This window comes from Megascapheus bottae, chromosome 10 (genome assembly GCF_031878675.1).
Source record: "Megascapheus bottae isolate mThoBot1 chromosome 10, mThoBot2.hap1, whole genome shotgun sequence".
Lineage (NCBI taxonomy): Eukaryota > Metazoa > Chordata > Mammalia > Rodentia > Geomyidae > Megascapheus > Megascapheus bottae.
The window spans coordinates 25,964,677-25,977,170 of record NC_143518.1 but is presented as its reverse complement, the minus strand read 5'-3'; the positions used below and the strand labels follow the sequence as shown (position 1 = coordinate 25,977,170).

Below are 12,494 nucleotides of genomic sequence, written 5' to 3'. Positions count from 1 at the left end.
GATATGGAACCAACCCAAATGTCCCTCAGTTGATGAGTAGATCAACAGATGTGGTATTTATTTATACACAATGGAATTCTATGCTGCTGTTAGAAAGAATGACATTGCCCCATTTGTAAGGAAATGGAAAGACTTAGAAAAAAATCATATTAAGTGAAGTAAGCCAGACTCAAAGGAACACAGGTTCAATGGTTTCCCTCATTTGTCATAATCAGTAGAAACCTTGGGCTCTCCTAGCAGAGATTTACAATAGAACAAAACCTAGATACTTAAGGCCATATAGAATGATGCTAAATGAAAGGATCTCCAGGATATAGAAACAAAAACCATATAATGAGTGATTGTTGTCTTTAATGCACTATGTTATCTCTCATCTCTTTTGCTATCCCTTGTTTATCTCATATTGTTACAGTATCCTACCTGGTTATCTGATATATTGTACATATGCTGGTTATCTGATATACTGTATATATGCGTATTTGGTTATTTTCCGTCGGATAGGGTAGGGAGGAAAATAAGAAGATGGGCAGGGATTGGGGAGGAAAACGTGGACCAAGACAAGAGAGAGGGTATCAATGTATGTGAAGTAATGCACTCTATCTGGTGAACATAATATAATCCTTCTATTAATTATAATAAAACATATATGAAAAAAACAAAAACAAAAACACGGAAAAACATAAACCCAAATCCAATGGGAAAAAAGAAATAGCTCAGATTTTGGGAAAAGACCCTGTTTCTTTTCAAGCTGAGAGATAAATTTAAGTTTATACCTTGAAGCAGGAGGCTCTATAAAGGAGTTGAACAACATGCCCGATGCTTGTTTTAGAAGCTTGAGGAAACCGTGGCTCCAACCTTTGCACCACAAAAAGAACCAATACTTTTCGTGACAAAGCAGAACCATCTTCCAAGGCCAATAGAACCAGCTTAAGTGCTTCTTCCTGCATTGCTAGGAAAAATAGGATGGGATCAAAATTCACCACATGTAGAGATGAATTCATTTATAGAAAGAATAATATATGTTTCTGAAATACTAATTAATGGACAAAACAAAAAATGAGTTTTACAACTACACTTTAAATATGTAGAACATTTCTCCAAATGAATAAACTTTCGGCATTAAGTTCCCTGTAAACCAAACATACACATAATTTCTCAAGCTAGGACTGTCAAGTGGGATGTTACTTGATAATAACAGAGCATCCCAAGGAGTCAGTTGTTTGTACATCACTTAACAGTTTTTACACTATACTTTTAGAACTACTAGAATAAATCCCAAATTTTAATCATATACCTGGTCCAAGGAACTGGCAGCCCCTAGCCCTGACTGCTGCCCAAAGGTTAGAAGAGAGTTGTTGAGGATTTTGATGCTGGAGAATGAGCTCTGTAACTGTTCTTTCCCCTAAAGATCGAGCAGCTCTCATGGCACGAATCCTGCCTTCTTCTTCCACTAGTTGACAGTGGACCAGTGTCACAAGCTTCCTCTGCATTGGGCGACTCAGAACACTCTGAGTAGTGCTATTTAGACCCACTCCTTTAGAAGAAAATAAAGAAGTTATTTCTGGGATTATAGTACAATTACACAATCTCTAATTAATGTTGGCTGACTCCTAGATCATGTGTGTACGTCACGTGTATATCACTTAAAATAAACAACAAAACTTCAAGAGTAAAATTTAGTGAACATTTAAAAAATTATATAACAGTTAATATGTAAGTATTATCTCATATAAATTTACTATCCATTATAACATGCAAAATAACTTTTTTGTGGCATTGGGAATCAAATCTAGTCTTTCACATATAAGTTAAATGCTCTACCACTTAAGCTATGCCCCTCAGTTGTTTTTTGTGGTCTTTCTAATTTTGCCCAGGCTGGCCTCAAACACAGAGTCCTCTTGCCTCTGTCTCCTAAGCACCTGGGATTATAGGTATGAAGCAGAACACCTGATTACATTATTAATTTTAATTACATAAGAAAAGAAAACAAGGGCAGAAAATATTAATGGTTAAGACTTGAATCAAAACAGTTCAACACATCTTTGCTAGTGGTTTATCTTCTTTTTATAGTTACATCACAAACCCTTTCTGGGAGGTAATGGTAATTTGATTTTGTATTATATCTCCTACATAAAGCTAGAGAAGATAGACTATTCTGAGTGGATGCCAAAGACCTTTTTCACTAATGTACTTACACTTACTCTACAGTCATTCATTGTTCCCAATTTACTACATTATCTTATGTGGTTTGTAATATACTTAGGATGAAGTAGGTTTGGGTCACAACAAATAAATGTCATTAGCATTTAATACATAGGGGGTACAGCTGAGTGGTAAAGTGCTTGCCTCGCACTTACACATATAATGCCTTAGCACTACCCTCCCTCCCTCAAGTACTTATTCTTTAGTATGTACTTACTTTCATCTTACATTTTTTTTATAATGACAGGATTACACGTGTGTGTGTGTGTGTGTGTGTGTGTGTGTACTGGATCACGTTTGAACTCAGGGCCTCATGCTCTAGCTTGGCTTATACACTTATGGCTAGCACTCTACCATTTGGCACAATGCTCAGGCTAGCTTTTTTGCAGGTTAATTACAGATCAGAGTCTCAACAGTTTTTCTTCTCAGACTGGTTTCAAATCTCAATCCTCAGATCTCAGCCAAGTAACTAGAAGGCATGAGCCACTGGCACCCAGATCAATGGAATTATTGTTAATAGATATTTACTTAGCATAGTTAATTAATCAGATTTACCTCTAGCACTGCTGAGCGGTTTCAGGTACAATGCTAATTCTTCTACACACTTCTTGGCTTCTTCATAATGCTTTGTATCTTCAACCCCACTACACAAAGTAATGGGCTGCTGCTCAGGGACCTGTGGCCACAGAAAAGTTCCTCTAAGTATTCATGAATAAACCAAATACTTCAATTAGTACTGTATATGCACTGACAAATTTTTGTCCTTATATCAAATCAAATTCTTAAGAAATTAAATTCTTTCAAAATACCTTTCCTACATACACGCCAGTCCTGGGCTTGAGCTCAGGGCCTGAGCACTGTCCTTGGACTTTCTCAAGGCTAGAACTCTACCACTTGAGCCTCAGCACCACTTCTGGCTTTTTCTATATATGTGGTACCAAGGAATCGAACCCGGGTCTTCGTGCATGCTAGGCAAGCACTATAACCACTAGGCCAAACTCCCGGCCCTACTCCGTTGTTTTTATTACTTTTGTTTTGGCAATACTTTGGTTTGACATTAGTGTCCTGTTCTTGTAAGGCAATTGTTTAACTTTTATTACTTTTTTTTTTCTTTGTCAGTCATGGGGCTTGAACTCTGGGCCAGGATGCTGTCCCTGAGCTTTTCAGTGGTAGTGCTCTACCACTTAGAGCCACAGTGCCACTTCGAGGTTTTTCTGTGTATGTGGTACCAAGGAATGGAACCCAGGGTTTTGTGCATGTTAGGCAAGTACTCTAACTAGGCCACACTCTAAGCCAACTTTCATTAATTTTTGGACAGCCATTTCTCATTTTTGCCTCAGATCCTAGATGTGGTTGGCTACATAGCTTTGATTATAGGCATATACCACATGCCTAGTTTTTGTTGTTGTTGTTGTTTGTTTGTTTTTCTTTGTTGGTCATAGGGCTTAAACTCTGGGCCTGGGCACTGTCCCTGAGCTCTTCAGCTCTAGGCTAGTGCTCTATAGCATACTGAGCCAGTAAATTGGAGATAGAGTCTCATGGACTTTTCATGCCCCCAGGCTGGCTTTGAACTGCAATCCTCAGATCTCAGCCTCCACAGTAGTGAGGATCACAGAGCCGAGCAACTGGTACCCAGCTATAGCTTTTTTTTTTTTTTTTTTTTTTTTTTTTTTGCCAGGCCTGGGCTTGAGCTCAGGGCCTGAGCACTGTCCTTGGACTTTCTCAAGGCTAGAGCTCTACCACTTGAGCCTCAGCACCACTTCCGGCTTTTTTCTATGTATGTGGTATCGAGGAATCGAACCCAGGTCTTCGTGTATGCTAGGCAAGCACTTTAACCACTAGGCCAAACTCCCGGCCCTGCGATAGCTTATTTTTAAAGATAAGGGCTTGCTGACTTTCTGCGCCCAAACTGAGGAAAAAATTCACATGCAGTATTATGGACTGACACAAATTACATAATTCAATGATGTTTAGTACATTTACAATTGAATGACTATTACTACAATCAATTTTAGAACATTTCCTATCTAAAAAGAAACCTCAAACTCTTTAAATTACCATCATTTCCTCCCAAAACTATTTTAATGACTTCTACTTATTTGCCTATTATTTATTTCTCATATAAACAAAATAATAAAATCATAAAATAGGTGGTATTTTCTTCTTTTGTTTAGCATAATGTTTTCAATGTCAGGTTGTGGCACAAATCAGTATTTTATTTTTATTAAAAAAAATGGCCATGGCCGGGAGTTTGGCCTAGTGGTTAAAGTGCTTGCCTAGCATGCATGAAGACCTGGGTTCGATTCCTCGGTACCACATACATAGAAAAAAAAAAAAGCCGAAAGTGGTGCTGAGGCTCAAGTGGTAGAGCTCTAGCCTTGAGAAAGTCCAAGGACAGTGCTCAGGCCCTGAGCTCAAGCCCAGGACTGGCAAAAAAAAAAGGCCAATATGTGACTGTATCATACTTTATGTAGTTTTCAACTGAGAAAACATTAAGGCTAGTTTTTCATTCCTGTGAAAGATGCTTCTATGAACATTTGTGTACAGTTTTTAATGTATATATATTTTTGGGGTACATACACCTGTGAATGGAAACGTCTATGTTTAAACTTTTGGAAATCTCAAAGACTACCTTTCATATCTATTATATGCTTCTTTTTTTTGCTTTTGGTAATAATTCTACTGAGTAGAAAGTAATAGGCTACCACTAGGTTTTTTTTACAAAAATTAATTAACTTTTTAAATGCTGGACAGAACATAAAGCCCGGTGATTGTCATTTAATTTCATTTCTAAACTGATAAATATTAATTTCATATATTTATGGAGAATGTGATCTTTCAATATACTTACAATATAGAATAATTAATTTAGATTAACAAATGCATCATGAGATAAATTTGATTTCAGATTTCCAGAAAATGGCAGACAATACAGGGAATTACCATTACCCTGCAACTAGCTTTCAATATTAACAACGTCTTATATTGTTATCATTAATAACAAATTTAATATATTATTTTCTTTTTCCAGGACTCCTTCCTTGTTTTTATGACTTGGGCAATTTATAGAGTACCAATATATTGCAGAATGTTCTTCATATGCTTTTCTCATTTGAGTAAAACCAAATCCTTATTTTTTGCCAGTCCTGGGCTTGAGCTCAGGGCCTGAGCATTGTTCTTGGGCTTTCTCAAGGCCAGAGCTCTACCACTTGAACCAGAGTACCATTTTTGGCTTTTTCTATGAATGTGGTTCTGAGGAATCGAACCCAGGTCTTTGTGCAGGCTAAGCAAGCACTCTACCACTAGGCCAAACTCCCATCCCCAAGCACTCATTTTATAGATTATAGATTTTTTTTTTGGGGGGGGGGATAAGACCATACAGGAAAAGTACCATTTTATTACAGTATATGTTAGGCCACAACATTTTCATTCTTAGAAGTTTAATCCCAATGAGACTATTTAAAAATCTTTCCAAGCCCTATGTGGTGGCTCACATCTGTAGTCATAGCTACTCAGGAGGCTGAAATCTGAGGATTATGGTTCAAAGCCAACCCAGGCACTAAAGACCGTGAGACTCTTATCTTCAATTAACCTCTAGGGAATCGAAAGTGGCACTGTGGCTCAAGAGGTAGGGCGGTAGTCTTGAGCTGAAGAAGAGTTCTGGGACAGCACCCAGGCCCAACCAAGCCCCCGACTGACAAAAAACAAAAAAAAAATCTTTCCAAAACACTATACTTTTTTCAATATAAAAACAGAATATGTTTATTAAATAAAAATTTAAGATCAGAGCTGGGCACAGTGGCTCACACCTATAATCCTAGTTACTTAGGAGGCTGAGATCTGAAGATCAAGATTCAAAGCCAACTGGGGCACAAAAGGACCTGAGACTCTTATTTCCAATTAACCCCTAAAAAAACAGGAAGTGGGGCTTGGCTCAAGGGTAAGGCGGTAGCCTTGAGCTGAAGAGCTCAGGGACAGTGCACCCTGACCTAGTTAAAGCCCCAGGACCCACAAAAAATTACAAAAATAAAAAATAAAAAAATATTAAAAAATTTAAGATCAGGAAGAAAATAAAAAAAAATCAACTGTATTTCCCTTTCAGCAAATACTAAAGAAGTACTGGTAACATCAAGGTAAGCTTGCAAAATAAGCATTCCTTTTAAATAGTCTCTGAAAAATATAGTTCTCTTCTACTCCAACATACCAAACATTATCCTTTGCTGTATTATAGAAGTTTACAGGAAAATTAATCTTTTGTGTAAGGTATGTGATTTTAGACATATTATACAAATTATTCATTTCATCTAGATGTTTTATTTAGTTTTCAAAAATATGCCTTTCTTGGCTTTAAAACTTGTGAGTACATGTATCTCTAACTTAAGAGTTCTTATGTAACACTTTCAAAGTATTACCTTCAGAATCACCAAACTATTTCCATATTTAAATATCCAGAAAATGTTTGTTCCTGTTCTCTGTAAGTAGTTCCCAAAAGCTATGCTTCACAGTTCTTGATACCTTTCTCATCTTCTATTTCAGTTACTATCTAGTAAGTAAACTTCCGAAGCAGCTTCACCTTTTCTATTGAGTATGTTATATGTTTTTATGTATGTTTTCCTTCTTGTTAAGAAGTCATATGACTCACGTCTAAGGTGACCTAATAACCTAAACATCCAGATAGGTTGAAAAACTTTCCAAGACTAAATGAAGATTTCTATTCAATAACTGAAAATCTTGGAATAGCGTATCTCCTAACATACTGAATAAAGGATTAAAATTGTACAGAAAACAATTACACCTACTCAGAGCAATATCCTTTCAATTTTGATTCTATAGGTTTTTCACTCCAGAGGACACACAATACAGATAACACACACATGTAAATTTAAAAATTAACTCACATATCTTACCTGAGCACCCACTAGCTGCAGCAATGCTGAGTTCACCGGGAGGAGTTCAATGTCTGTATTGATAGTGGTCTGGTCAAAAGGGCAAGCCTTGCGATGGAGTTTATTCAGGCACATTTTGCAGACAGTATGGCCACAGCCCAAACTGATGGGCTTTCGAATTGTTTCGTCGAAAGTTTGAGTGCAAATTGGGCAGGAGAGGAAATCCGTCCATTGTGGAGCTTGTACAGGCATTGCTACTGGAGTTACAATTCACTAACACACACACAGACACACACACAGACACACACACAGACACACACACACACACACACACAAATCTAAAGCAAAGATTCCACTGGAATCAAAATCTTTGAAAAAAGTTTATCTTTTTTTAAATATCTTCTGTAGATACAGTCAGCACATAGTGTGAAATATAACCTGCAAAACAAAAAGAAAAAAATTAAGTACCACATGTCTTCCACTCCAAATAAATGTTGAAAGGAATCACAAATATAGTCTCCAGTTTATAATCTTTCATATCACTTTAATATCAGCAATTTGTCTTTTTACGCTTTTACAGAATGAGTTAAAATAAAACTCTAATTTCATTCCTTTATTTGAGAGGTGATAGATGAGGCATAACCTCTACAAAGAGGGGCGGGAAGTTTGGCCTAGTGGTAGAGTGCTTGCCTAGCATGCATGAAGACCTGGGTTCAATTCCTTGGTACTACATACATAGAAAAGCTGGAAGTGGTGCTGCGGCATAAATGGTAGTGCTCAGGCCCTGAGTTCAAGCCTCAAGACCGGCATGCATAAATAAATAAATAATCTCTACAAAGATGAGATAAACTGCCTAAGGTGATACTTAAAGTTAATATTGAAGTGAACCAGTGTCTCTCAAGTACTCTCTGGAGAATATATGCCTTATTAATGGATAGTATACACACACACACACACACACGTATACAAATACACACATATACACACAATCAAGGCTTCTTGCTTATGATTTTTAATCTAAATTGATTTGTTCAGATGTAAGAATTTATCAAGTTACTCCTATATACTTTTTCACATGTTACACATCAAATATTTTTTTAAGTTGGTCGAAAATGAAAATCTAAAATATTTTATCATCAAATATGCTAGGAGCAGTAAAATAAAACAAGACTTTTAAATTTTTTATGTAGCTTAAATATTACTAAAAGTTTTATGTAACTGTCGATACTTGTTAAGTATGTCAATACAGCCTATATTTGTATGCTCTACAGCATGTTCTTAGGATAAAAGTTAAAATATTGGGCCGGGAGTTTGGCCTAGTGGTTAAAGTGCTTGCCTAGCATGCATGAAGACCCGGGTTCGATTCCTCGGTACCACATACATAGATAAAAAGCCAGAAGTGGTGCTGAGGCTCAAGTGGTAGAGCTCTAGCCTTGAGAAAGTCCAAGGACAGTGCTCAGGCCCTGAGCTCAAGCCCAGGCCTGGCAAAAAAAAAAAAAAAAAAAAAAAGTTAAAATATTTACTTCAATAGATTTTTTAACTCTCAAATTTAAGAATCTGAAAATTACAATGTATACACATTATAAATATATGCCTACTATGTGCCAAACCATAAAACTCATCACAAATCAGACTGTCTTTAAGTATAACACCTGACATAGATTAAATGAAAAAAATGTAATCGAAAAATTTTATTAGTTTTCAAAAGGACATAAGTATCAATCATCTCATGTTGGAACATCACTTAAATTAGAATTTCAAGTAAGATTTTAGTTTTTTGAGACAGAATATCACTTTCAGCACTACCTGGCTTCAAACTTGGCAAAGTAATTCTAATTTAACTTATTTTCTAACATGAAATAATTGATATTTGCTTATGCCCTTTTCAGAATGAGTAAAACTTTTTGATTATTTTTTTTCATTTAATCTATAAATCCCGAAGATGTTAGACTTTTTTCTTTCTTTTTACAACTAACAAAGTAGCATTTAGGAAACTTGCCACCTCAGGTCTACTTGAAATTGAAATCTATAGATCAGTCTAATATGAGGTAAACTAGAGATAGAAATACAAGTTTCATTCATTCATGAAATTTGCTAATGGGAGCTGGAATTAGAAGCTGAGTTTGCTGACTCCTCATTTTAATGTACTTAGTATCCTCATTGAGTAACTTTGACTAATATGGTCTCTGTAAGAGTTAGAAAGTATCCTTGTGGGGCTGGGTGCATAATGTAGTGGTAAAGTGCTGGCGTAGCATGCATAAAACTCTAGGTTTGATCCCTCACCACATACACTGAAAAAGCCTGAAGTGGCGCTGTAGCTCAAGTAGTAGAGTGTTACCCTTTAGCAAAAGGGTCCAAGGACATTGCCCAGACCCTGAGTTCAAGCCCCAGGACTGAAAAAAAAAAAAAAAATCCTTGTAATACAGAAACTAATTAACAATATTTGGCATAGATCAAGGTATTCGCTGAGATTGGAAATACTATGTGAAATGAGTGCTCAGCTAGCATGTATGAAGCCCTGGGTTCGATTCCTCACTACTCTATACTAAGAAAAGGCCAGAAGTGGTGCTGTAGCTCAAGTGGCAGAGTGCTAGCCTTCAGCAACCCCAGGACTAGTTAAAAACAACAACAGGGCTGGGAATTTGGCCTAGTGGTTAAAGTGCTTGCCTAGCATGCATGAAGACCTGGGTTCGATTCCTTGGTACCACATACATAGAAAAAAGCCGGAAGTGGTGCTGAGGCTCAAGTGGTAGAGCTCTAGCCTTGAGAAAGTCCAAGGACAGTGCTTAGGCCCTGAGCTCAAGCCCAGGACTGGCAAAACAACAACAACAACCAAAAAGACTTACTGACCCAGCCAGAAAGACGAACCCTGTGATTCTTTTTCTTGTCATTTCTGGGGCTTAAACACTGGGCCTGGGCACTTTCTTCAGCTTAAGGCTAGCACTCTATCACTTGAGCCTCAGTGCCACTTCCAGTTTTCTGGTGGTTAATTGTAGATAAGAGTCTCATGGACTTTCTTGCCCATGCTGGCTTTGAACTGTGATTTTTATTTTAAAGTAGTATGAAAATACTTGCCTTTTTAAAAAAAAAAAAAGATATGTTCTTAGTCTTAATTATTTTTCTAAATGTAAGGCTTTTATTTCTCCTCTAATAAGACTGCTGTAGTTAATTTAAAAAAAGAACAGTGAAATAATCCATGAGATATATTCTTTTTGAAATCATCTATGTAAAATGAATTTCTTTTATACATATTCCACAGTGCCCCTCCCCCGTGTCTTTTTGAGCTAAGGTCTCAATCTGAATCCCAAGCTGGCCTCAAACGCTTGATTCTTCTGCCTGAAGAGGTGCACGTTCTACCATGAAAGTATCTTAACACTCACAAAAAATCTTTTCAAGTAATTTCATGCTGAGAAAAATGTTTTAAAACTTACTACAGTAAAGCTGGGTGTGGAAGTGGCTCCATGGCTCAAGGGGTAGGGCAGTAGCCTTGAGCTGAAGAAGTCAGACCCATGAGCAGCGCTCCAGGCCAAAAGTTCAAACTCCGTAACACCCCCACCTCCCCCCAAAAATTACTGCAGTGAATTAGGTCCATCCTATCTTCTATTCTCATAGGTCTCATCATCTCATATCCCAAAATTAAACTATAGTAATACTTCTTTCTAGTTTCTTTATGCATGGAGGACAGTATGTGATACATATATATTGCCAACTAGAAAGAATTTCAAATGCTGTTATTTACAACTCTTCTGCCTCTTAAAATTATAGCTAGAAATTGTGTGTGTGTGTGTGTGTGTGTGTGTGTGTGTGTGTGTGTGTGTGTGTGTGTGCATGTGTGTCATGGGGCTTGAACTTGGCCTGGGCGCTATCCCTGAGCTCTTCAGCTCAAGGCTATCTCCCTACCCTTGAGCCAAGCCCCACCTCCCCGTTTTCTAGAGGTTAATTGGAGATAAGAGTCTCAGGTCTTTTTGTGTCCAGGCTGGCTTTGAACTTTGATCCTCAGATAGCCTCCTGAGTAGCTAGGATTACAGGAGTGAGCCACCTTGCCTGGTTAGCTAGAAATTTTCTAATATTCTCAATAGAAATTAAACATTTAGTTACATGACAAAATGTATGTACTTATCTTTAGGAAAGATTTATTTTGAATTTTCTGGTATTTACTCTAAGTCCAGCACTGAAAATAAAAACAGTGAACAAGCTAAGCCATTCAGGTCCACAGGGAGCTTATATTATTTCCTTCTGCTACATATATAAATAATAATCACACAAATGAATACATGATTGTAAGTTAGAGTGTGTTATAGAAAGGTAAGGTACTAGAAGGACACATATCAAGAACCATAGGGCTGGGAATGTGGCTTAGTGGTGGAGTGCTTGCCTAGCATTTATGAAGTCCTGGGTTCAATTCCTCAGTACTACACACAGAAAAAAGCCAGAAATGATGCTGTGGCTCAAGTGGTAGAGTGCTAGCTTTGAGTAAAAGAAGCTCTGAGACAGGGCTCAGGCCCTGAATTCAAGCCCCAGAACTAGCAGGAAAAAAAAAAAAAAAAAGAACAAGGCCAGGAGTTTGGCCTAGTGGTAAGAATGCTTGCCTAGCATGCACGAAGACCCAGGTTCAATTCCTCAGTACCACATACATAGAAAAAGCTGGAAGTGGTGCTGTGACTCATGTGGTAGAGCTCTAGCCTTGAGAAAGCCCAAGGACAGTGCTCAGGCCCTGAGCTCAAGGCACAGGACTAGCAAAAAACAAAACAAAACAAAACAAAACAAGAGCACACTCAAGTAGGGGTGTGAAAGCAATGGTTTGCACACCCCTATTTTAATTTTTACATTAGTAAGATGATTGCTAAATGAAAGTTATAGCAAATATAAAACATAACATACAATGTACATGCAGATTAAAAAGTACAACCACTTCCCTTCTTGAATACTTGTTTATTAAATACATTATTTGAAATATGATATAAAAATCAATGTTAATAAGTTCTTTAATAAAAAATATACAAAAAAGGGGCCAGGAGTTTGGCCTAGTGGTAGAGTGCTTGCCTAGCATGCACGAAGACCCGGGTTCGATTCCTCAGTACCACATACATAGAAAAAAAAGCCAGAAGTGGTGCTGAGGCTCAAGTGGTAGAGCTCCAGCCTTGAGAAAGTCCAAGGACAGTGCTCACGCCCTGTATGTGTGTGTGTGTGTATATATATATATATACACACACACACACACACACACACACACATATACACACACACACACACATATACACAAAAAAAGTACAACCACAGTTCTGAGATTAAATAGAATATGATAAAATTGGAAAACTACAAACAATAGTAAAGCCAAAACCAAACCAAATCAGAACAAAAACAGTAGACAATAACACAGGAAGATCAAGGGAAGAGAGTAAAGAA

At 37.3% G+C, this 12,494-nt stretch overlaps 1 protein-coding gene across 2 annotated transcripts in view; it reads right to left on the bottom strand.

Annotated features, from left to right (window-relative positions):
- Positions 1-12,494, bottom strand: part of Rc3h1 (ring finger and CCCH-type domains 1) — an 80,004-nt gene that overhangs the window by 45,058 nt on the left and 22,452 nt on the right. For both annotated transcript variants that reach the window (XM_090340398.1, XM_090340397.1), the window contains exons 2-5: positions 7,110-7,526; positions 2,758-2,878; positions 1,295-1,534; positions 774-949 (exon numbers count right to left, since the gene is read on the bottom strand). In XM_090340398.1, coding sequence (XP_090196524.1) covers positions 774-949; positions 1,295-1,534; positions 2,758-2,878; positions 7,110-7,340 — 768 coding nt within the window. In that variant the 5' untranslated portion in view covers positions 7,341-7,526. The remainder of the gene's footprint in view (positions 1-773; positions 950-1,294; positions 1,535-2,757; positions 2,879-7,109; positions 7,527-12,494) is intronic.